The sequence below is a fragment of the Chanos chanos genome, chromosome 10 (genome assembly GCF_902362185.1).
Source record: "Chanos chanos chromosome 10, fChaCha1.1, whole genome shotgun sequence".
Taxonomy (NCBI): Eukaryota; Metazoa; Chordata; class Actinopteri; order Gonorynchiformes; family Chanidae; genus Chanos; species Chanos chanos.
In genome coordinates this window covers 9,954,469-9,979,686 of record NC_044504.1, presented here as the reverse complement: position 1 = coordinate 9,979,686, position 25,218 = coordinate 9,954,469, and the positions used below count along the sequence as shown (strand labels likewise).

Sequence of the window (25,218 nt, the reverse complement as noted above, 5' to 3'; positions counted from 1 at the left end):
CTTTCACAACAGACAGATTAACTTACACTACAAAAAGCTAATATATATTGACATTTAGACAGTGTCCTTAAAAAATGTCGAGGAACACAATGAAACACCTTACCAGAATTTTCTTAAAAGAGACACTTAATTGACGTCATCTGAATATAAATTTTGAACATAAATTTTTTGTTCCATATTTATCAGTATAACATTTTCATGTAACCAAAAACATATGATGTTAACACACAAAATCTGGTCATGATTAATATCTTAAGCTTAAAGTAAGAGGACATTCAAAACACCAGTGAGGTAGGACATTTTGGATTATAATGACTCTTATATTGATCTGCATAAATATCCATTTAGGGAAGTTTCAAATGACCTCAAGTTAGCTCAACAGAATGAAGAAAAGCGATTCACTGATAAAGTGGAGTTAATATTTAGATCATAGATGTAATACCTTCAAGCAATACTCATGAAAAGGTGTGTGTGTGTGTGTCAATTACAAGTCATTGCATTCGTGAGAGGAAACAATTGCATTCCAGTCTTTGTGACATAATATGTAATCACAAAAAAAAGAAAAAAAAACAGATTGATCAGCGTGACTGGTATGTTTGCTTACATTTTTATTTTAATCACTGTGTCCAGGTACATTGCTGCTGCAATCAAAACTTTGACGCAGTCATAGAAACAAATTCTAAATCTTAAAAATTACTTATTGCGATAGATTGTTCAAATGAGTTGTTAGTTCACTCTAATAAAAAATTAGGTAATTCAAAGAGCATGATTAAAAATCACATTGCCCCTCCTCATATTTTTCACCTTGCCCTTGAGAACTTTTGTGTTACCATTTTTGAGGAAAATAGTAGTTTTCGCACATAAAAATGCACATAATGACGTTGACCCAAATAGCAATAACCACCTCTATAATAACCACCTGTCACAAGCCACAAATCAACAAGTTGTTTATCAGACCCATGTCCATCTGAAGAGTACCAAAACATGTGCTGTTTGTCTAGCCCAGGGTCCAGCAGCCATTTTACCAATAAGAGCTGAAAACACACACTTGCAGAAAGGCCATAATATAACAAAATGTCCACAGCTTATACTGCAATAACAATATGATTGTTCAGCTTTTGATGACAGTGTAGGTGCTTATTAAAAATTGCAGTAACTGCACAAAATGCAGTTGAGTTATTAAAGAAGATATTACCTGATTTATTGGCACGATGCATGACATTTCTGTTACACTCAAGATATCACAAAAGTCAGGGAAAAGAATCTTATCCTAAACAACTCAGTAATAAGTGTGTGTTGTGCTCTAAATACATGAATTGTCAAAGATTCATGACTTATTGATCTTGATGGTCTTTTGCTTTGAAAACACAGTGTCTTGGAAGAACTTATAATTGACTATTTCAACCAAGGTGTGTTTTCTTTACAAGTTAGACATACAGTAATGTGATCTTTGACTTACCTTTACCTATCAAAATTACCTTTTGATTTGTCGATTTTGGTTTCAACTGATAGACCTCAAGACTCAATAAGATTCATTGTCTTGTTTCCTTTAGCTATTTCACCATTAGTTGTTAAACTATGAACATTGACCTGTCTATGATGGAATCCTTTATTGTCCACTTAAAAGTCACTTCTCAGCCTTCCTAATGAAGCTGCTTTTCCTTGTCTCTAATGGAACTACCATTGTTTGCCAAATAGTTATAATAAAAGATTAGGTCATATCCGGAATATTTCCTTTCAATATCATATTTAAAGATTACACATATATATTGTTGAATGTAAGGTAAGAAAATTAAAATAATTTTCGTGTGATTCATGGGCTTGCATTTTCAAACGTCTAAATTATGGCAAGCCATGTTAAACCCTGAAAAGAAAAAACATATTGCTGTTGACTGCTCCTTGGGTTGCTGAATAGAAATAGGTTAAACCAGTTAAAATAGCTCGTAATCCTCTGCAGTGTAATCTGACTGTGGTGTCCCACGGCTACACATGTGACTATGATGTACCCAGGCACACACCATGAACAGATAGGCCTGAATGTACGTATATAGTATGAATATGACCAGTTACTTTGTAAGCACAAGAAGACAGTAACTCAACTGCATTTTCCCTGTAATTGCCTTCTGTTCTGTGTTTGTGTTGTCTCCCGCATCACACGTATCTTTTTTTTGGCTCTTTGACATGTCGAAAACATGGTTATGACTTGATGTGATCCACAGCAAGCCAAAGCTCTTTTGATCTTGTAATGCCAAGTGATCCTAAAAGATATTTTCCACCAGACTATTCCACGTCACTGCACAGAACAGTGAAAACCTGTATGCAAACAACCCATTTAATGTCGACATCCTTCTCCAAGTTACCCTTTATAGTTTGTCAGTTATTTTGGCACACTCTTCAAAGAGGACACATCATTAAATGTAATCCCAGACAATCAGTGAATTCTAAGGACTGTTAATTACTATTCTTGTACATGCAATGATGAAAGATACAGGCCAATTTTCTTTAAAAAAAAAAAAACAAAACATGAATATGAATTACAGTTGAAAATGATGGGTTTTGGATCACCTTGCTAATGAGACACATTCTGTCTTACAAATTTATTCATTTCAAAAGCACATTCATGTATTTTATGTCATTTGAGACTGGTGTGATTTCCTCAACAATTTGACTACAACATGTGCAAGCCAATGTTAGTAAAGCAGGGATAGTAAAGTGGAGTTTTCTAAAGGTTTCTCTCTTCCATCCCAGACATATATCGAATTGATTAACTACTCAGTATGTGAAGAATTTTTTGTTCGTACAGAAAAAAATAAGGCTGTTAGATTCATGTAGTGGATTAAATGTACTCTAGCAAAAGTGTTTGCTTTTGTTAGTACTCAGGGTAAGAAATCCAACCGTCATGTCACAGTGTTTGGATGTAGTGATCTGTTTTGAATGGAGAAGAGTGTTCAGTTTCAGAACTCTGTGCTCTTTATGGTCAACTTATGTGGGTTTGCTGATGCCTTTCAAATGTACTATTACAACGACAACAACTACAGAGCTTCTTTTCAGAGTACAACCTCAAAGAGAGATGGAAAGATCAAGCGCTATGTAGCAGTTTATTACCCCTCCTCCTTCCAGCCCCCCTTTTCTTAAGAGGTTCCGCTAAGTCTTTCATTCAGCTGTCACTTGTGACACTAAGCTTGACTGGCCTGGTAGTGCCTCTCTTAAACCAGTTAAAACGGCCCATAATCCTCTGCAGTGTAATCTGAGTGTGACGTACCAGGGGTATACATGTGACTGTGACGTACCAGGGGCACATATTGGGACAGGGCTTAATGCAGAGAAGTTGCAAAAAGCAGATGAATGTTAGAATGAACATGTGATGTCCTGCATGTTTGTATATGTATGTGTAGACATGCTTGGGCTTGGATGTATTTGGCAACTGATGTGTCATTAGCCTCCTGTTGCATTACAACTTCAAGCTATCAGTCAGTCACCGTCATGGCCTGTGCTAGGTGACATTCGATAATTTTGCAATGGGGAGTGAGAAATATGAAGCAAGCATCTGTTATGCTTTGTTAGAAATCATTCAAATTTTTATCAACCCACTCAACGTGGAGCACATAACATTTGATGACTTACTGCGTAACTGGAGATCTAATTGAAGTTTCAGTTAGGGTTCATGTTAGCGGCCAGTAACAGCATCATAATTTCCAGACTTTTGACATTTGTCAGCTCTCAGCTCATTTAAAACATGCTATAGATTCTAAGATTCTTTGATGACAGTGTGGCAAGGTGAGGTGAAGTTTGTTTTAACCCTTGCAAGGAAACACATTGACACCTTCATTTATGTAAATATGCAGACATTTTAAATGTGAACAAGACACTGTCTGTTTCATAGGGAATGTTACAGAGATTGGGAGTACTAAAGAAATCGAAAAGTAACTCACTGAAGTATTCACAGAACATATTAACGGTTATAACTGGTGCGGTTACTAGTCAGTATTTAACATGTATACTGTTCATGAGTTGCCGCTCTTATAAGGAGTATTTGACTTTCCTTTTTTTTTTTTTTTTTCAATTAAACAAGACTTTAGGGCCCTTTTACATGGAAACTCCTTCGCAGGAGGCTCATTTAAGGAACTCTTTAGACAGGCAGGCAGCTGCTGGCCCTGACGCCAGAGCTGTGTCTTTCTGCTCTATTAGTGTATTTCCATCCCACTATCCAAGTCTTCTAGACAAACACTTAGAAGACTGTCAGGTCTCAGTGATCATTTGTCAGTTTGTTTTAGAGTGGAGTCCATAGAAATAGCAAATCGACAGCCGTTTGGCATCTTTGGGCCTCCCTGAGTAGGCTCTCTTTCTCCAGTCTCTACAACAAACTCAAAGAAATGTTGAGGGTGGTTTATCATTTTATCAATTCCTGAAGACTAAATCAAATTTAACAACTCTTAGTTGATATGCCACTTTCCGTCATTTCCTTACAAAATCCAGTTTTGTATTTTGTAAAGGCACACTGTGCTCTGTGTCAAATAAGCAAGTAAACCCTTCCTTGAAGCTTATCCATGAACAGGTGCAATTAGAAAGAACAGAAGGGAAGAGGAACAAGGGGGTCACACATTTTTAGGGACAACCCCCATCCTTCTTCACTGTATACAGTATTATCTTATATAGAGTATTATCATATTGTTTATCTAGCAAATAGGAAATACTATTAGCATCAAGATTATACCATAGTTTGGAGGCAGTTATTTGGGGAAACTAATTCTGACAGTTTAGGGTTAAATTCCTTTATATTCTTACCTTTAGGCATATTTTCAACACAGGCAGTGGCCCAGCTCTTCCAGACAGTTCAGAGAAATCAATCACTGTACAAATTTCAGGGACTGAAGGCTGGAATGAATAACAGAAGGATGCCCTGTCTTTGTGTTTGTTGAGATAAAAATGTAATTGGGTCCAAAAGAAAGAAAATGGAAAATTGTAAATAATTTGTGTAATCACGGTTCTTACGATGATGTCTGGTCTAGCCGAAAAATACACAGAACAGTCAGCTTGGGGAGACTAACCTCCAAGTCTAGTTTTAATGTCACATCCATGGCTCTGAAGAGATGTGTTCTCATTATACAGGTTAAAAGGAAAACAGAATTCACAGTGTTTAGGATTTTCTGTGTGGCATTTGCTCCACAGATTTCAACTGTAGCCACCCCTAATGTAAGACAAAAGGTATGACTGCTCCACTGAGCTCATCTATCTCCATTAAAGATTATTGGCTTTTAGCTCTTTAGCCTTGTCTTTGTACACAATTTGAAAATACTTTGACAAATATAGTGTCGTATTTTTTGTCATAATGTTGCATTGATTTTTGAAACAACAATTCAGAAACATGTTCTCCATAGTAACAGTTTATGGTAGATTAAGTAGACTGCCATGACTGCTGTTCGACATCACCTCATTCTTTATTGCCTTCACCGCTGGTGATATCTGTGTCTGGCTTAAAAATGAGTTGCTGTTGTACACAAATCCAGTAAGCCTTAATGGGCTTTTTTGTGGACCGTTCTTTTGTATTGTACCTGTAAATGCACTGGTGTCATGACTACTAAGTGTATAACGGGCAGTAGACTAGTGCCTGTAACGGGCAGGATCACACACGGTGCTAGTACGACAGCACAGACAATTCAGTTCACCAGAAAACTCTGTGTCATTGGACACAATCCAGCTCTGATCCTTTGACTATAGGGTTAACCTGGAAAAGAATGCCTCACTTAAGCATATTCAGCTGTAGGCTTGACCGAGCAAGTAAGTTCTTAGTCTAGACTTGAAGATTTGTTGGGAGGCTGCTTTCAGTCCTACAATTAAGGAACTGCTAGATAACCTCTTCCTTCAGAGGTAGTGGAAGGAGGATTCCAAAGAACTAAAATATTTATTATCATTGCAAAATTTAACAGGAAGCCAATATAGAGAATGTGGAACAGGATTGAAGTGTTCACATCTTCTAGGGAATCTGAAGCCTGTTTAGGGTTACTTCAGAACATCCAGAGAAGAAAACATCTGCACATCAAACTGCTATATTCCAATATAGAACTAATAAATGCCCAAACTAGCTTTTTAGGATCATGTGAAGACAGAGTATTATCTGTATCTTTAAACCCCAGGTAAATCATTCCTGTACTCTGTCTGAATTGTGCTGCTGCCTCGACAGCTATACAGAAAAGGACAGTTTACAGTTCTTTTGTCTCTTTACCAAACACTGCCTTCCTGTTCATGTTTCTTTGCCTTAAAGAGTTAAACTACAGTTAAACAACAACTTAAAGAATACTTGGTGCTCTAATTAAATATGCTACTGAGTTCCAATATGATATTTTCTGTTTGTCATTTAATCTTGCAGTTTTCAATGCTATTCTAATAAAGGTACCAAATGTTTCATTCTGCAGAGTTCAGTTCAGGAGACATCCTGGAGGACGTGCAGTTCTCCCTTTTAGTCTGAGAACAATGTCAACGAGATTATGGCGGGATAGTGTAGTATTACTACATGTAACACTTATCTGGCTCAGTCGTCCTTGAGAAATATGAAAGTCATCAGCTCTTGGGAGTGTGTTGGGGGATGGAATGAATTGGTGTACTGTGTCTCTTATTGATTTATTAAATGCGATATGTCAGCAAACCCCAGCTCATCAAACAGAGCATCCATGGCAAAGCTAGATTTGCTCTGGATCTTTGGATTTATTGTGTTTGCCCAAATGACCAGTTTACAGTGACTGTACAAAGGTCCTCTATGAATGAATTAAAATCAACTCTGTTCTCAGTGTTTCTAATTACTGTTCATAAAAGGTTTATGAATTGGTAAGGATGTCTGTTCTCTTTAAATCATATTAATCCATCTGTTTTCCTCGTGCGTGTTTTTTTATGTATAACTGTCTTGAAATTCTCGCTTATTGCAAATGTTATGACCCCTGATGGCTTAGACGGGTACGTGATAAAATACACCCAGGAAGCACGTGGGCTTGTGGGAAAAGAGGTGTTTTCAGGACTTTTTGTTCTGTTTCATAATGTGATTAATACCTGCTACACTTTTTCCAGTGAGACTCAAACACATATAGAAACTGAGGGGATGTCTCCCAAGGATCTGAACTTACATAACACAACACTGTAACAGCAGCAGCACAAAAAGAGGCTTATGCAGGTCTATGATGCTTGTGTGTGAAAACAGCCTGCTGATATAATCTGTAAGTGAGACTTAACCAGAGGGATCACACACCTAAAATAAGTCACTGCCTGTAAATAATTCATAGGAGTTGCAAGCTAAATTGAGAAATGAAATGATTTGGGGGAGAAAAAAACTGTCCAAGTGAACATGGAAAAGAAAGCAGCCCAACCCAGTCTCTTTTTAACAGCCTCCTACTCAGCATCTAGGAGAAGAATGTACATCCGTGATATTTGAAATAGTTCAAGGTGTGTTCTCTCTTGATGCAGTGTTTCGTGTATTTCACATTTCTTGTGAAATGTCTACACTCCAGAACCTTGAGAATGTTGGCTGCCATCTACAAGAGTGTTTCTGTACTTGCTCAAAGATCAGACCTTATGTATCTTTGAGATTAAGAACATGAGAAGTTTCCCATGTTCCAGAGGTTGGCTTAGACCCTTGGAAGGTGTGATTATGCTTGTTGGATTTTCAGTTAATGATTAGCTCTCCATTACATGGTAAAAAAAAAGTACACACAGTTGCCTCCCAAATTTTGACCTTCAGATGTTTCTGATAGATTCCAGTGAAATGGACGTACACTTTTACCAACAGAAGTTTTGCCTCTTTCTTTGACATTGCAATTATATATTGTTTTTGAGGGGGGAAACTTGGCTTTGGGATCAATCCTGGTTCCTGCAGCTTCAATGAACTCACACGTAGATGTAAATGGACACAGAATGCTCTTCATTAAGCCTTTAATCATCATTTTGTGGCCGAAATTGCCCCTGAGGTTTTGTTTGAAGCATCACGGAATGTGTGGGCCCCCAGGGATCTAGGATTGTGGCGGGGAGAGGGTCGGGTTGTGGTTTTGGAACGGTTAGAGAGCAAGGTTGAGACTTAACTTAGGCAAGACACTCCAGTTTGTGTGAGTGGAATGCAGCCCTCTCACCCCTGCCTCCTAATCTTAGCCCCCAAGGATTGAGTGTCAGTATCTGTTCTTGAGCACAAGATGAGAGGGTGTCACGTGTCTAGAGCTGCACAGAGCAGAGCAGACTCTGGCTTCATGCACATCCACTGCATACATGAGAAGAGCTTGAACATGTTGCCTGAGGGGAAAGGTAAAAGAATCTCTTTTCTTCTTCTGTCTGGAATGAAGCAGCGTTAGTTTATTAGGGAGACAGGGACTGTGTCTGTAGGTGTGAACTGTTGAAACTTCCCTCTGATGAGAGCACGCTGAGGAATCTTAAGTAGGTGGGCCCAAATGTATGGAACGTAATGTTGCTCACAGATGGAATTGTTTTTGAGAGCTATATTGTGTGGTGGGAGGACAGTGGATTTGGGTAATGACTTTTCACCTGCTAACCAGATGCATACCAATTCCATCTTTGTGTTTGATTGTGAAGAGTTGTCAAGAAGAATGAAAAAGGAAGTACGTTGGTGAAATGAGAGGGGGTTAAAATGTGGCTGTGACTTGGATGGATTAGGCACTCTTCAGCAGGATGGGCCTCTTAACTCTGCCGGACAAGGGGAGGCTTTGTCCCTCGTCCACAGAAACCTGGAGCATGAACACCCAAACTTATGCCACTCAGCACCTGCCCTGCCTCAGAACATAGAGCAGGCCCTGGCTGTAACCTCCCTCTCTCTCTCTCTCTCTCTCTCTTTCTCTCTTTCTAATGACATTTTCCACTTGGCTTTTTTACTCTCCCTTTCTCTTCCCTCTCCTTTTTATCCCTCTATCATTGCATCCCCTCCCCTCCCCGCCCCTTGCCAGGCCCTGAAGAGCGGACAGAATTGCCCCTTTGTTTTAGCTGTGCTGAGGAATTTTAGATCAAAAACCGGAACTATGCGTGCAAGGAGGGAACACAGCTACTTTGCAGCCTGTCCGAAAAACATGTCATGTGATTCGGGGAGAAAAAAATGGGATTAAAACAATCAAAGGTTTGGTCCTTAAAGACCGTAAATAGAAAATTATTAACTAAATCATCTATCAGGTGTGTCATTATGACTCAGGACATATTGTCCTCAAAGGTATGCTAATTTGACTTAACAGGCTGTTTATGAAGAATGTGATATCTTTTTCAACAGTCTTGAAGCGACATATAATACAGGTCTAAAGCTGTGACCTTCTCCCTCTTGTTCTATGATGCCTAAGGAGAGTAGCCTAATACAACTTTGCATTATTCTTCAGCCAGGTTAGCTATTTCTTTTTATGGGGTCTAAAAAATGTTTACTTCTTTTAGAGCGCAAGATTGCAGCGTGCTTTGCCGTCTGATCCGAGCCTTCCCTGTGAGAGTGAGAGTAGAGTGATTAGGAATGATGGAGGTGCAGAGAAATGTGCCCTCCTGTTGACAGACAGAGCATTAATGGCTAACCTCTCCTTCATTTCTCTAATGCCTGCTTTGAAGCTGGATGATTTTAACCAGCAGAACAATGAGACCGGAGTGCTCTGGCCTGTGGAGAGTATGTGGGCGCAGTTAGATGAATGGATTCAATGTCAGTAGACATTAATGGGTTTTCCTGTGAAGACTAGCACACACATCTTCTAAACTATGTAAAACTAGCTGACAGACAAGCTGCTTGGTGTAGTTATAACACCTTAAAGAGGACCCTTTTTCATTTATAGATACTTAATTGACAGTGACTGCTGTCTAGGGACGAAAAGGGGAAAAAAACCCCCCCCTGAAAAATAAAGAAAGAGGGCTGTCAGTCTTGAACCCCCATGTTCACATGTGAGATGGTTTGTTTTATCATGAGAGTCTGTGACCTGGATGCATCTTATGCTTTGTTTTAATCTTTAAATTAAGCTAAAAGGTTATACTTTAAGTAGTGAAGTATGCCATGAAGTGTTAAATATCTCGAGGCTCATCAGCATCGGTTTTTTGGGGATGTTTTAGTTTGTTGCAATTTTTGTCCATTGCTGAATTTTAGTAAAAAACAGTTAAATTGTTGCCAAATGGTTTATTTTCTTTGCCTTAATGCGAGTTACCTAAAAAATGTTCAGTCAGTGGACAATTGTAACACCATCTCATCAAATATTCTTTCTCTCTCTCGTTCTCCCCAGATGAACAGTGCTTCCTTGGTTTTTCCCCTCCCTCCAGCCCAAATCCCTCCAAAAAGGGTGGTTCCATCAACTGGTCCTTCCCAGACAAGATCAAGTCTCCACGCACAGTCAGAAAGCTTTCTATGAAGATGAAAAAGTTTCCAGAACTGAGTAGGAAGCTCAGTGTAAAAGGTACCCACTGCAGCAACACCAGCAATGGTGGTGGGCAGTCAGAAACAAGGGCCAATCTGCCCAAATCTTTTGAGACAACAGAATCAGGACCATCCCAACCACGGCCATTTCCAGCAAGGGGTTCTGGGCCAGCGGTGACGTTCTCCAGTGGGAACGTCATCTCCCGATACCACCTGGACAGCAGTGTGTCCATGCAGCACAACTACATGAAAAAGAAAGGCAGTGGAGGACCCAAATCAGCTTGTAAGAGAGGCTACCTCAGCGACGGAGATTCCCCGGAGCTAGTGACCAAGTCCGGGAAACACGGCTCCTCAGAGGGGAAGAATGGGAAAACCAAGGAAAAGGACACAGTCGGGACTGGAAGTGGTAGCAGTCCCAAGTTGCAGGGCACCGAACTGGACATTGATGCCTTCCGGCCATACAGCTTCTCTGAGCAGCCCAAATGCACTCAGTACATCTCTGGCCTGATGAGCTTGCACTTTTACGGGGCCGAAGACCTGAAACCTCCGCGTGTGGACACCCGTAATGTCTACTGCGCCATCCAGGTGGACTCAGTCAACAAGGCACGAACGGCGCTGTTGACTTGCCGTACCACCTTTCTGGATATGGATCACACCTTCAACATCGAGCTGGAAAATGCCCAACATTTGAAACTGGTAGTGTTCAGTTGGGAGGCCACTCCACGACGGAACCGGGTCTGCTGCCATGGAACAGTGGTCCTGCCGGTTCTATTCCGTGTAACGCGAACGCACCAACTGGCAGTGAGGTTGGAACCGCGGGGTATGATCTACGTGAAGCTTAATCTCATGGAGCAGTGGCAGAACTCTTTGGATGTGCCGGATGAAGACCGGGAGCCTCAGATATTCGGGGTGGAAGCGTGGAAGGTGGTGGAGAGAGAGGCTTCTGGGCTGAAAGTGCCTCTACTCATCGACAAGTGCATCACAGAGATTGAGAAGCGAGGATGTCAGGTGTGTAGTTTTTTAATCACTTTCTATTCTGTCTGGAAGCAAGACAGCCCTGTTTATAGTGAGATGGTTTGATTAGTGCCTCTAGTCATATGTACCATGAGTATCTGTATTTTCACATGCGGTTATTGGTGCGTGTAACACCTTGGCTGCCAGGTTATTATCAGCTGTTGTCTGGGATTAGTTGAGAACACATGACGAATTAACACATCACATTTAGGTAGTTTAATCCTTCCTAGAAGAATTAGAATAAGCATTACATAAGGCAATGATTTCTGGCATTTGAGCTTTGCTTTTGTGCCACTGGCAGTTGGCATATGCTGTGCGAATACATAAGTGTGAGGGTGTGGGGAAGAGTTGGGGGTGTTCTGTATGTGGAGCTGTGTATGTGTGGGGTGGGGGAGGGGACATGGATTGTGAGGGGGCTATGTGCTGTGTTTTGGATGGATGTTTGGGGAGGGTCTGAGTTGTGTGTGGTTTTGGGGGGGCTATGTGTGGTATGCTTGTGTTTGAATGATTGTTGGGAGTGGAGATTTGTGTTGGGGGTGGAGGCTGTGTGTGTGTGTGTGTGTGAGCGTGCGTGCGTGCGTGCGTGTGTGTTTGTGTGCGTGTGTGAGAGAGAGAAAGAGAAAGAGAGAGAGAAAACATATGCTCACTGTCAGCACAGCTCTGCCAAGGCAGAATCTGTACAATCTGTTTTTACCATTCACTTGGACCTGAACTCGTTCAGATGTATTTAGCTCAGTGCAGGACATTCTTCCTTGTTTCTTCAGTCAGTTCTCACTCCTAACCATGCTGTGTCCTCCGTTTTCTAAATGACCTCAAACATTAATTCAGTCTACCCCAAAATCCCACCGACCCCTCTGAGGTTCAGTATTAGTCTTTATTCTGGATGACCTGCTGGCCTTAGTCATACAGGAAGGTCTGACTCAGCACAGGAAGGCCTCTATTTGTTGTCTTAATGAGAGTGTGGACAGGCTATTGTTTCCGGTTAGTGATATGTGTTACACAGAGCCATTGGAAAAGGGCAGGAACTCCCCCACAGCAGAAAAGCATGAATGTGAATGAGGCCGTTGTTCTTCATTGTTGCCTGTCGATTATGTTTACTTCCTCCCATCTGCTAAACCTCTGAGTAATCTTACAATCATGAATGAGCAAAGACAACTGTGTTAGAAAACAAACAGCCTCTTGCGTGTGATTTTTCAAGCGAGGGTGCTGCTTTTATTTAGGCTTAAATTATGGGTATTCTGATATGTGATCCAAATGGAAAAGAATAACTCTTTTATTTTGTATAGCCGTTTTCCAGACAGTTCTTTTTCTTTTCTTTCTTTCTTTTTTTTTTTTTATGAATATTTGCTGCATTAAGTATCTCTTGACACGCTCTTATTAAAAAAAAAAAAAAAAATCAATGTGTCAGTTGTCAGATAAGTTAAATAAGTTCAACATTAAGTGCAAATGGCAGGGACAGTGAATATTGGTAAGTTTAAGCGTTTCCACACTGCCATGGTGGTATAAAACTTTAGACTAGAATAAATTAAGGGCATACAACTTTTTCAACTCCAGAGGCCCAGGATGCTGATGCCCAGAAAATGTCACCATGTATTTACTCACCATGTCCTGATCGTCTTAGGCAATTCATCGTTGGTCCCCTGAATCCGATAATAGCTTTTGTTTTGCCCAATTACTAAGAATAAGTAAAGTTAGCAAGTGCAGGTCATTTAAGACCCATGGAAGCAGGGACAGGATGTGGAGAGGCCTTTTTTTTGCCTCATCCTGCCCTATAAAACACATGCCTACGGTTTTAAGTATCTCATGCCTGTGAGTTAGTGTTTTGTGGGAATGACCTGCAAGGAAGTGGCCATGACTTTGGTCACAACATACATAACGTAGCCACACAATACTAGGTTGTGTACTAACTTCCCAAAAACCCATAGACTTATTTCCACAAGATAGCATGTCATCTGCACACTTTGTAAAACTCACGGCAAGAGCAAAGAAAATATGAATTAGTGTTCTGCTGTGAGTTTTTGGGCCTAGTTTAATTGGCTCTCTTTTGATCTTTGAGTTAAGGGTACTTCTTTTCTTTCTTGTATGGGACAGTCAATAGAAAGTAGCCTATTTTTTAAATTTCAGCCCTTTTGAACCTTTTGGTACATCATAACTCAAAGAATGAAAGGGAATATTTGTGCACAAAGTGTGTGTGTTTGTGCGTGTGCGTGTGTTTGTGCGTGTGTGTGTGTGTGTGTGTTCATGAGGAATGTTTACACTGTTTTGGGACAACTTATGGTTCTTTTCCAAAAGACAAAGTAGACTCTTCAGGAAGACAAATTGTACCTGCTTCACAACTCAGCAGCTTTTAGTCCGTAGGGTTGGGAAATGTGAAGACCTAACCTCTGTTTCATTTTTAATGATATGACAGAAAGTAACATTACATTCAGTCTCACTGATCCCAGTTTACACTTTTTTTTCTGTTTTTGCATGATTGTATCTTATGTTTGGTTCAATGGGTAATACCAATTCTGATTTATTATAATACCTAAACCAAGAGACTTCCCCCACAGAAAAACTAATACCAGTTATCAAAATGAATTAGTAAACTGTGCGGTTATGATGGTTATTGGATTGTTCACTGAAGCCTTCTTGTATGTTGGGATTGGCAGGTGGTGGGACTGTATCGCCTCTGTGGTTCGGCTGCAGTGAAGAAGGAGCTGCGAGAGGCCTTTGAGAGAGACAGCTACAGTGTAGAGCTCTCAGAGAACCTTTATCCAGACATCAACGTTATCACAGGTACCGCTTCAATCTTGCCTGCTGTTTACTAAGGAATTCCCCCTTTATCACTCTCTCTCTGTTTGTCTGTCTCTCTCTCGGTCTGTCTCTCTCTATCTATATTTTCATCTCTCTCTCCCTTTGTGTCTCTGTGTGCACATTCCAGTAAGTGGGTCTGGCATAAATATTGGCTGTTGCCAGAGGTGGTTTGAGAAAAGTCTGTCCTCATATGGGGGCTGTTTTGAGTCATTCTTTCTGTCAGGTTCAGACATGCTCTCCATGGCTCCCACCTATGGAAGAGTGGTTAACATAACTCAGACAGTGATATTTTCTGTCTCCACTCACAGGGAGAGGGAGAAATCCCAGAGCGCTGTCTCACTAGACGTGTTTGTCTCTAGGCTAAAGCGAACAGGTATTCATCTCGAATAGAGAGAGACGTTACACTGTCTTGGTGGATGACCTGAGGTGACACTTGACTGTATGTAGTTTAAGATGAACCTTTACTGTATTCTGTGTTTAAGACAAGGCTTTGTGATGAAAACATGATAAAAGTAGTTGTCCCCGTCTGCCATGGACTGATGTGCAAACTGAAAGTCTGTTAGCTTGGTGTGCTGTCGCCAGTCTGTACTGCTTTACTTGGACAGATTTGTCAAACTCTGTACACAGCCTTGACAGCTGAGCAAACATGACAGCCCACCCGGCAGAATATGAATACATATGAAGGCCCTGTGGATAAGTAGCCCAAATGAACAAGTTGAGATATGCATGAGAATATACCATACACACACACACACACACACACACACCTCTCTCTATAAAAAAAAAAGAAAGAAAAAAATACATATATATATATATATATATATATATATATATATATATATATATATATATATATAGATAGATAGATAGATAGATAGATAGATATAGATATATATATATGTCATTTCTTCGGAAGAGTGAGGAGATCTCTTTGTCGTCCTCCCATTGTAAATATCAGCTCATGCCTTGGTGCGACTTGGACGGATTTGACAGAGATATGGCAGAGCTGTTGTAATACACACCAGATGACTGGAGCAAAATACTATGTAAAGGTTGTGCCTACCCCCTAGTTAGAACTGTCAGTTTTGTGAGTCAAAATGCTCGACGGGCCTCAAATGTTGAATTTCTGACTGATAATGTTTTAAATGAGAAGCTTTCCCTAGTAGTTGTCCCCGGCGCAGGCTGGATCATGGGTGCTTGTTCCATTTTCCTCTCCTCTCCCCAGAGTTTGAGGGAGACTGTTTAGGCACGGGGCCTTGCTGGTCCAGTGTTGGTTTTGGAAAGGGGCCCATGTTCGCCATCTTGATTCATGGGCGCTTTGATCCGGCTGAATTTACACGGCAGGGTAAAGAACACAGTTAACAGTTGAACGAGCTAAAAAGCAAGCACCAACGCGTATTTAAAAGGAGCCAGCACCGGCGCATACATTCAAAAAGAACTGTCACCGATGGTGCGCCGTTGGTTGTCGGTTTTTTTTCGTTTTCCCCTCTGTCCAGTTTGTTCTGCCAAGCGTGCAGGTGTCGCGGTGGAGGGCTGGCGTTACGAGCAAGGGGCGAGGGACTGGATTTTTAAATGTGGTTTTTGGAACAGCGGGAGGAGATGGGGTGCTAAAGCGGAGCCACCAATGACGATAAGCCAAAATAACAGATGAGCTAACGGCCGCCGATTGTTACGTGGTGTTAGGCGGGAGGGTGTCAAAATCTTTCAAATCGCAGGTCGCCCGTGACCTTTTTGGTTTTGGACGAAAAACCTTGCTCTCACCTTCATATCCTTTATCCTTTCAGACAGAAAAATCACGAGCTCAACCAACACACTTATCTAAAAGAGTTTATGTGTAAACAAGACAGAAGAGATTCTAAAGTCCAATACATTGTTCAAAAATTGGCACCGGTGTACCTTTGAGTGCAGTGCCAGGGATTTTGTACTTCAGTGCTCTTGTTAGAACAGACTGAAAATTTTTAACAGTTGAGTAGCGTGGAGGACCGTGAAAGGTGTGTGAACTTTGAGGTTTTGACTTGTTTTTTTGTTCCTGAATAATACCTTAAGTTCTTGTTTAGGGTTTTGTAGGGATTCTCTGTGGTGACCCTCTGCTGCCCTTCACTTTATTGCTGCTTAGAAAAGACTGAATGAGCTCAGAGTGAATGAATGCTAATGATGCAGTTCTTTTGGGAGATAAACCCAGTGCTTACTGAACCCAGTGACTGCCTGAGCCATATCTACAGCTACCAGATGACAACACTTTTCAGACCAAACACAAGTAACACACTATATATATATATATACATATATTTATTTATAAAACAAATGCTTATGTATCTCATTGACTTCAGTGCAGGTCTGAGTGGTAGCCACATTGCAAATGTGGCATTTAAATGGTGCACTAATGCCATTGAACAGACGCATTTGGTTTTCAGTGTTAGAACCTGAAGTTTTTCTAACTTCAGGTCTCAGAGGACTGGGCGGTCACTCGTAGCCACTTTGTTATCTCTGACAGGAGGCCAGCAGCACCAGTGAAAACCGAACCGGTGAAATGGAGGCTCTCTTTTTTTTTTTTTCTTTTTCCTTTCTTTTTTCTTTTTTTTTTTTTTCAGCGTGTAAAGAAATGACAGCGTTTAGAGCAAGGAGTTGTTTTCGGCTGATGTGGTCCAAACGGGGGATAACTATTGCCTTTTTCATTGATCTTATCCTGGTCCTACTCCACCCCCCCCTCCCCATTTCTCTCCCTCCCCACCCTCCTTATGTCCACCCTTACCCTGTAGCCACATGGAAAGTCATTTACAAGTACCCCTTTTGTTGCTGAACAAACACAGATGTTGTTTGGCTCATGCATCGGGGATTAGCTGAACTCTGGGCTGGCCAGCAGGCGCCCCTGGATAAATCTGCGTGGGTGTCGGGGCTGCATGCAAAAAACTGAGGTGGACAGCAAGACTTCTCCCCCTCTTTCTCCCCTCGCCAGGCCCTCGTTCGCCATGTGGAACAAGCACCCCATTTATTCTCAGCAGAAAAAAAAAAAAGGAGGGCATTATAACTTGTTCAGACTTGTTGAGATCAGAGTGAGTCTTGCTGTGTAGAACCTTTCAACGACACAGAGCTCATGGTTCATACGTGTCACACATAATGGTGATTTCTCTGTTGTTTAATCGAAGCCTAAATGTGTTATTACAGTGTGAATTTCACAGAGGAATTAAAGATAGTATGAACAATAGTCAACATTCGAAATATGTTTGGGGTTTTATCTGAATATATGAATGGTCCATTTATCATTTCTTCTCTCAAACTGATCTTACTGAATTTTGTTTTTCGTTTTTTTTTATCACCTTGTGAATGTGCCTTGTTAGCCAAGGTTTTATAACACCAACAGCACCTGCATGGAACTGCCTGTCTTCCTTACAGCCATTTCCTTACCTTTATGAGGTGTGTGTGTGTGTGTGTGTGTGTGTGTGTGTGTGTGTGTGTGCATGCGTGCGTGCGTACGTGTGTGTGGGAGGCAGCAGAGGTTAAGCCACTTCAAAATCCGTAGAAAGGCCAGTCGAGTCATAGCAGGTCAATGATTTACTTTGACATAAAGCTAGCATTCTCCATGTTTTTTACCACCCTCCAGGAACACAGACTCACCACTGTTCACATTTAAATTACATTCACACGAGACGTGTGTTGTGTGAAGCATATGTAGCGTGTTGCTGTAGCTGACCGTTTTGCTTACCATTTTGCTATTCAGACATTGGATTCAGAAAGAAAAAAAAACTTTTCAGGTTCTCAAATATTTATGTAGAACTCCCGTGTCACGACAAAGAATCGACATATGACTAAACATGACAGTGTGCCTGTCACATTAAGAAACGATAATCAACTGTACAAACTGTCGGTCTGTATGTGCGGGTTTCCAGTAGTTCATGAATTGCCTAAGAGTTAAGCAGGATGTTAGCAGGTTGGTATGTTCAGAGTGTGAGTGTGAATCCGGTAGGTTTTATCCCTGCGGGTGAAACAACAATGCATGCAAAAGCTGATAAGCATTTCAGTTTAGCTATAGGAACGACGGTGTAGGAAGTTGGGAAACATCTGTAAACACTGATGCTATCAGCCGCAGCTCACAAAAAGAAAAAGAGTATCTGTAGCAAGCATCACTCAGCCACAACATCATATCCAGTGTTACTGTATGAAACACAGGCTCCTTTTAAACAGTTTGCTCCGGAATCCCTCATTCTTTGAGGTTACCGCGTCGTCTCTGCTGAAATTATAAAAATAAATAAAACTGCAGGCAGTGATAATGGCGCCAAGCACCGAGAGGGAGCTACAATGCCCCGAGGGCGTAGTGTGTGTCTGTCTGTGTGTGTGTGTGTGTGTGTGTTTGTCTGTATGTGTGTGTGTCTGTGTGTGTGTTTGTCTGTATGTGTGTGTGTGTCTGTCTGTGTGTGTGTCTGTGTGTTTATGCTTATGCATTGACAAGGAAATGAAGACAGAGACAGAATCTGCGTGTGACATCTCAACTTTGCATGAGGTTTGGATTGCAAGGCAAACAGATAGAATGAGAGCTGATGAGATGAAACTCAGAAAAAGAGAGACTGTGTGGCTGTGAGGGGAGAGGGCATTTCATATTTTACAAAAATAAAGATCAGTGTTTATTCCAGTTACCACTAGGTGGTGCTATGTGTGTGAGTTGTTGTGTTTTCATCATGAAACAGGTAACTCAGTCGAAAAATATAAAGTTCCATTAAAATTGGACAAAGGATGAAACACTTATGTAGCACTTCCTATTTGTGCTGCATGCATATATATATATATATATATATATATATATATATATATATATATATATATATTGACTGTTGTGTGAGAGCCTTATTGTGAATCACTGGTATTCTATTGTCCTTTTTCTGTTTTGAAGGCTTTCTCCTTTCCTAACAGATGCTTGCTGTTTGAGAATGGCAGGGCTCTTCTGTCTTTTACTCAGTTCAGGCTTGTCAGATCTTATGCTGTTTTTGGTTTTGCCTCACCTGACTAAAAAGACGGTGAATGTAGGGCAGGCAAACATCAGGGAGGGTGTGGGGGTTCAGAGTCCAGCTGTGCCTATATTTGTCTTCACTGATTTAGAGGAGAAATGTAGGCGTGAAGGAAAAGGAGGAATTAAAGTGTTAGGCGTAAAGTACAAATATTGGCTTGTCTGTATCAGAAAAACATTAACCTGTGTAAATGAGGGGAAAAAAGGCAAATAAAGACTTTTAAACATGCTTGAACTGGAGGAATATAGACGTTTAGGAGAAGAAAAACCATGATGTTCATTATTCCCTGACCTGTGAGAAAGGTTGTGGAATAATGAACATGATGCTTAGCCCCGACAAGAATGAATGGCCAAATGAACAAAAATGTAGCCTGGCATCGTGGGCAACTCAATGTACTAAAGGCTGAGAGTAAGGAATTTCTTTGAAATTACACACTGGACAAGCCAGTGATCTCTAAAGAAATACAGCAGTAAAAAAGAACAAAGAAAGGTTCTTTTTTATGTATCACAAGCAATACAATGTGTTGTATTGCTTGTGAAAGGTAAACAAAGTACCAACAGAAATCTAAAAAGCCATGCAAAACACTGTGCCAAAGGGATTAAAAAAAACTGCTCAGCAGAAGAGATGGGGTTGTTGAGGATTTTGAATGCGGATGACAACGGAAAAAGAAGTGTGTGGTAACTGTGCGCTGAGAGTGTGTTTGCCTTTAGACTGGTCCAACAAATGGAACAAATGGCCTATGAGCCAGAGGAAATTGTGTGTCGGGCGCAGTGGAGCTGTGTTGATCTAATTAATCTCTTCACTTATATTAGTGATGGCAAGCGTTTATGCACTTTTCCCCCGGCTTGCCTCAGACCGCTTGTTTCATGCCACAGCGAATGACTGGGATTTAAATACTAAGTTCAGTCTCCATTTCCTGCATTGGTTTAGTGATTTAGTAATAGTGTCTGTTGAAAGCCTCAGTCAAAATATGACTTATTGCTCACCTGAGCTAGGACTGAATGAGGACACACAGTCCATGTCAAATTAGATGAAGTACTTGAGGTTGGTTGCTATATTATGCCTTATTTTTCTATGTGACGTTTTCCCTCTGAAGTTTGTGGTCTTATATTTGGGTCTGTAGACTGTTAGGTCCCTTATGATCCAGTGCCCGGATTTCCTCAATGTTTCTGAAGAATTACTACTCAATAAAACTTCATTTTTATCTGACACAAAAATAGATGTAAAAGAGCCTTTAAGTAATTTCTAAAAGCTTCATTTTAGCCTTTAAAAAAATGCAGAACGTTTTTAAAAATCAAGTTGCAAATACATGTGTACATATATAAATAGTTCTATAAGCAGTGTCCTTTATTTAATCAGGAAAACAGGAGCATATGATGTGAAAGTGTGATTATCAAGGGTTAAATTAAGTTCTGAATTAAATTCCAAAGTTTCTGTTTGCTACACTGCCCTGTTCATCTACAGAAAACCCTAACCCTGCTAATATCAGCAATCAGTCAAAGTCCTCTGTTTGGATAAGACAGACAGGATATAACTCTGGTATGGTTTAAACAGATGAAGCACTGTTTAGTTAACAGGTTAACTCCCATCCTATAAATACATCTGAATGTTTTTGAAGCACTCTATCAAGTCCACCGCACACGCATGTCCCAGGTCAGAGACTGTTGTTTCATCTCCCAGTCTGACTGTGGATGCCCACCCTCGTTTAAAGTGCAACGTCGCATTGCAATTTCTATTTGTTATTTTTTATTTATTTATTTGTTTTTTATCTGTGTCTGCAATCCTGGTTTGCTTTTTAGAAATCTGATCATAGTGTGGTGTTGTCTGTGCTTTGAATCAGTGTCAAGCTCCAGCCTTATCATGCCAGAGCAGTCAGCAAGGCCATGCTGTAAATGATAACAGTGTGGACTATGATAAATAAAACAGGCCCTCGGTTTAGACCAAACTCGCTGTCGTCTCTATCTTTGTGTTTTTTTCACATTGTTTGTCTCCTTTGTAAAAAAAAAAAAAAAAAAAAAAAAAAAAGCAGTGGTTTTGTTAGAGCTGGAGGGGAACACCCACAGCAGTGTGGGTTTCATGTTTAGCTATCTCTGTCTGCATCTGTAGAGTCTGGAGGACCAGGTAGGGTTGCACTACCCTTCGAACATAACCCCCATCGTTCTCAAACTGACATGCAGACACCTTAGCAGATACACAAAAAACTACACTGCAACAAGTGGCTTCCCATGGCAGAGGGTAGATGGACTCAAGGGCAGCTTCTAGAAGGAGCTGGAGAAGTAAAAAAAAAATCTCAGTAATCAGTCTGTGTACTCAATCTTTGGCTCTTTATGCGTTTTGGAGGAGAGGCATTTTTCCACCTGATGAAATGCAGTTCTGCTTATATTACACCAAAGAGGACATGAACACCAGATCCAAGCTGTACTCTAGATCTTTTTTTTGTTTTGTTTTGCTTTGATTTGGTTTTTCTCGCCTCTTGTTATTTCTTGCCAGTGTTGTTTTGATAGGTGAACATGTTGGACAGTGCATTGCCCAAACCTTCAGTAATTTCTCTCTCTCTCTTTCTCTCTCTTCCTTTCACCCCAGGTGTGCTTAAGGACTACCTGCGAGAACTGCCCTACCCCCTGATCAGCAAGCAGCTGTATGAAGCTGTTCTGGAGTCCATGACTAAGAGGCCTTTGCGCATGGGGTTGTGTGGCTGTGAGAATGACCCTGCAGACTCAGAGCATGCAGTCAGTCTGCTTCAGGATCTCCCCGAGGTGGAGAAGGTAACCTTTTTATATGAAAGTTGGAAGGTTAATAAGAGTAAGATTTAAGAAGTCAACCTTTTCATATGAAAGCTGAAAGAATGGCTTCTTCTTACTCATGTTTCAAGCTAGTTGCAAGATTGCTACAGTATGATGATGTTCTGTTTAGAGATTTTTGTATATAGAAGTACTTTTATCGGATATTTTATATTGAAGATTAGTACTACTTGGAGATGAGTATAACACATTAGAGCGTTCTGTAGCATGTTTCACTGACTGCACTGGGCTGGAGAGCAAGGCAAAGAAAATGCCGATTTTCACCAATACATGCAGATAATGAGCAGCAAAATACTGACACAAAAAGATAGAACAGGATGTAGTTCAGGTTAAATTCCTGTTATTTCTGCCCTTGTAATCATCTTATCTCCACTGTTCTTCCACTGACATGCTTCCACTCTCTTGTGTTTCACTGTAATAGGTGACTCTACGGAGGCTCCTGGACCATCTCAAACTGGTCGCGTCACATCATGAGGTCAATAAAATGACATGTCAGAACTTGGCAGTGTGTTTTGGGCCAGTGCTATTAAGTCAGCGACAGGATGCCTCGTGCCACAGTAATCGTGTCTTTATCGACTCCGAGGAACTAGCCAGCGCCCTTCACTTCAAAAAGCATATTGAGGTGCTGCATTACTTGCTGCAGCTTTGGCCAGGTAATTATTTCGTATATTAATATATGAGAACATACATTCCTTCTACAGTCTTTGTGATATCAAAGAAAGATGACTTTGAAAGAAGATTACTTTTGGCTATATACTCAGACTGTTTTATGTGTAATATCAGTAAGTACTTGTGATATTCCATAAACTGTGGCAAAGATGGGAAAAGGGTAGGGTGCCATTTAAAGAAATAGTTGGATATTTGGATTATATGGTTTAACTGAAAAGTAAAACAAAAATGACTCTTAATGCATCATATAAAATATAATGGAATGTAAATTAACAAAAGACGTAACTTATTTATGATTTACAAGATGAAAAAAATAAACATGAATAAATACACTACACAAAACATGTAAATCTTACATGTCTCAGGACATCTAGTTCAAGAGTGGTGAATACGGAAGTGTTAATCTGAAAAAGAAAAACTTCCTTTTTAGATTAACACTTCGTAAACAATTAACCCCACTCCTGCTCGTCATCCCATCATAAGGAACAGTTTTATTTAGTGAATCTCATGTTGTAAAAGGATTTTGCCCTAATTATGATATCGTTCATATTAAAACATCAACGCTCTCTTTAACTTTTACTTTGATGTAAGCCTTGGGCTGCATTGGACCATTGTGAAATGAGGAACTGTTTAGTACGGGGATAACATATCTAAATTATTGTCTAGCTTTGTGTGTGTATAGCCCCTGGGCTTGAAAATTTCAGAGTGAAATTCCCTGCTGTAGCTTGCACAGTTTACGGCCATATCTTTTGAGGAATTAGGACGTTATGTCATCAATCCGTGACTGCTCTTTCACACTCCTTTGTTTCTGTTTTTTGCCTTCTTTGCCCTCTAGTGGTGGACTCTCATGGCACATCCTCTCCTTTAATGACGGTTTCCCCTGCCCCAGCTTTAGAGAGCACCTCAGCGGCAGCCCCCTTGAGGAGGAGGAAAGACCGTCCACAGGTGCTGAAACTGAGCGAGGCAGAGAAAGCGGGTGTGCTTCGGCCCCGACCCGGCAGACTCGACAGCCCAAGCAATCGATACGCAGGTGACTGGAGCAGCTGCCGGGGCACTTACCTCCAGCAGCCCAGAGTCGAGACTGACAGCAAGGAGGTGCCCATCAAGAGTCTTGGATCCACAGAGGAGGTAGAGGGTCAAAGGCCGAAAGAGGGAGGGGACGGAGGGCAAGTCACACCTGAGGTGGTGGAGGAAAGAGAGAAAAACAAAGAAAAAGAAAGTGAGACGCGAGGAGAAGAGAGAAGAAATGGAGGGCAATGGGCCGTGGAAAAAGAGCATGAAAACTGTGATCACATCCTCCCTACACCAAATGAACACTGTCCCAGAGAACATGCGTACCAGGCTTATGTAAAGATCCAGGAGATCAGCCCTGTGCTTAGCAACAGAGTCAACCTTCGAGATCTGCAGGAGAGCATTGACACGCTGATCGGCAACCTAGAGAGAGAACTCAACAAGAACAAGCTCAATGTGGGCTACTGACTCGGTCATATGTGCCATCTCAGTGACTGGATCAGTCCGAGAGGTTGCATGCAGGGGAACCATTGAAAAGTCACCCAGGTGTCAGGTCTCAGGGTTATTCATGGAAATGCCATGAAGGCACTGAGGTGACTCTTGCTGTGGATACCACTGCGCTCTTCTAGAAAAGCGTGGCCCTTCTTTCACACCCGTGTCGCTTTCGCCGTGTGGTCTATGGACATTTCTCTGTGATGTACATAGGTTGCACAAGGGGACTTAATTATTTAAAGTTGGTACTTAAGGCAGTAGACAGCTTTCCTTTTACACGGAGGTACGGTACGATATAAAACCAATGCACTTATGGCACAGGCAAGCTTTGACTTCATCTACACCCACCCAGAATTTGGGATAAATTGTAGATGTCACCTGGCAGACCCACTAAAGCCCTTTCTTGCAGGACTTAACATGTGCTGCAGGTCTGAGGCTTGAGGTCTGGAACTGAGTGCATCTCTACTTGCCAGAACATGTAACAAGTATCATTTTATTAGACAAAACAATGAATAAACAAACTGTTTATTTTTAATTGGAATTTTAACGATAATGATTTGTTCCAAAACCTATTCCGAAATTTTTTGTAAACTCCATCCTTACGTTATTGTTTTTTCACAAACTGGCAAGTGTAAGATGTTCTTATGGAAGGGCGAGAGTTGAAATACCGAAGATATGTTGCCTGCCAAGTCGAGAGCTAATTTTTCGTAATATGAGATATTAATTGTGAGAGTTTATGTTAGGATCTGATTTTGCTACCTGTATTAAAGTGAATCCAGGGATACAAGATGATCAGTATTTAATGGAACTGTGTACATATATATATATATATATATATATGTATTTTAAGTATATTATTTTACACAAGTTATATTTCCATACATTCGTATTTAAATGTTCTTGATTACCTTGTAGTATTGACCTGTAGATCAGTCTCAAATATGTGTGATGCCTTCTCTTCAAGCTGCTTGAACACATTTTAAATTTTAAATGTACTGGACTAATGAAAAATCTTTAGCATTTGGGTACATGTATCGACATAGACCATCATATACCAACAGGCTTAGTGATATTTTCGTAA

At 40.7% G+C, this 25,218-nt stretch overlaps 1 protein-coding gene across 1 annotated transcript in view; it reads left to right on the top strand.

Moving 5' to 3' along the window:
* syde2 (synapse defective 1, Rho GTPase, homolog 2 (C. elegans)) overlaps positions 1-24,683 on the top strand; it is a 34,566-nt gene extending 9,883 nt beyond the window's left edge. The window contains exons 3-8 of the mRNA XM_030786379.1: positions 10,224-10,424; positions 10,482-11,362; positions 14,020-14,146; positions 21,748-21,929; positions 22,387-22,618; positions 23,470-24,683. Coding sequence (XP_030642239.1) covers positions 10,224-10,424; positions 10,482-11,362; positions 14,020-14,146; positions 21,748-21,929; positions 22,387-22,618; positions 23,470-24,113 — 2,267 coding nt within the window. The 3' untranslated portion in view covers positions 24,114-24,683. The remainder of the gene's footprint in view (positions 1-10,223; positions 10,425-10,481; positions 11,363-14,019; positions 14,147-21,747; positions 21,930-22,386; positions 22,619-23,469) is intronic.
* The last annotated feature ends 535 nt before the right edge of the window (positions 24,684-25,218 follow it).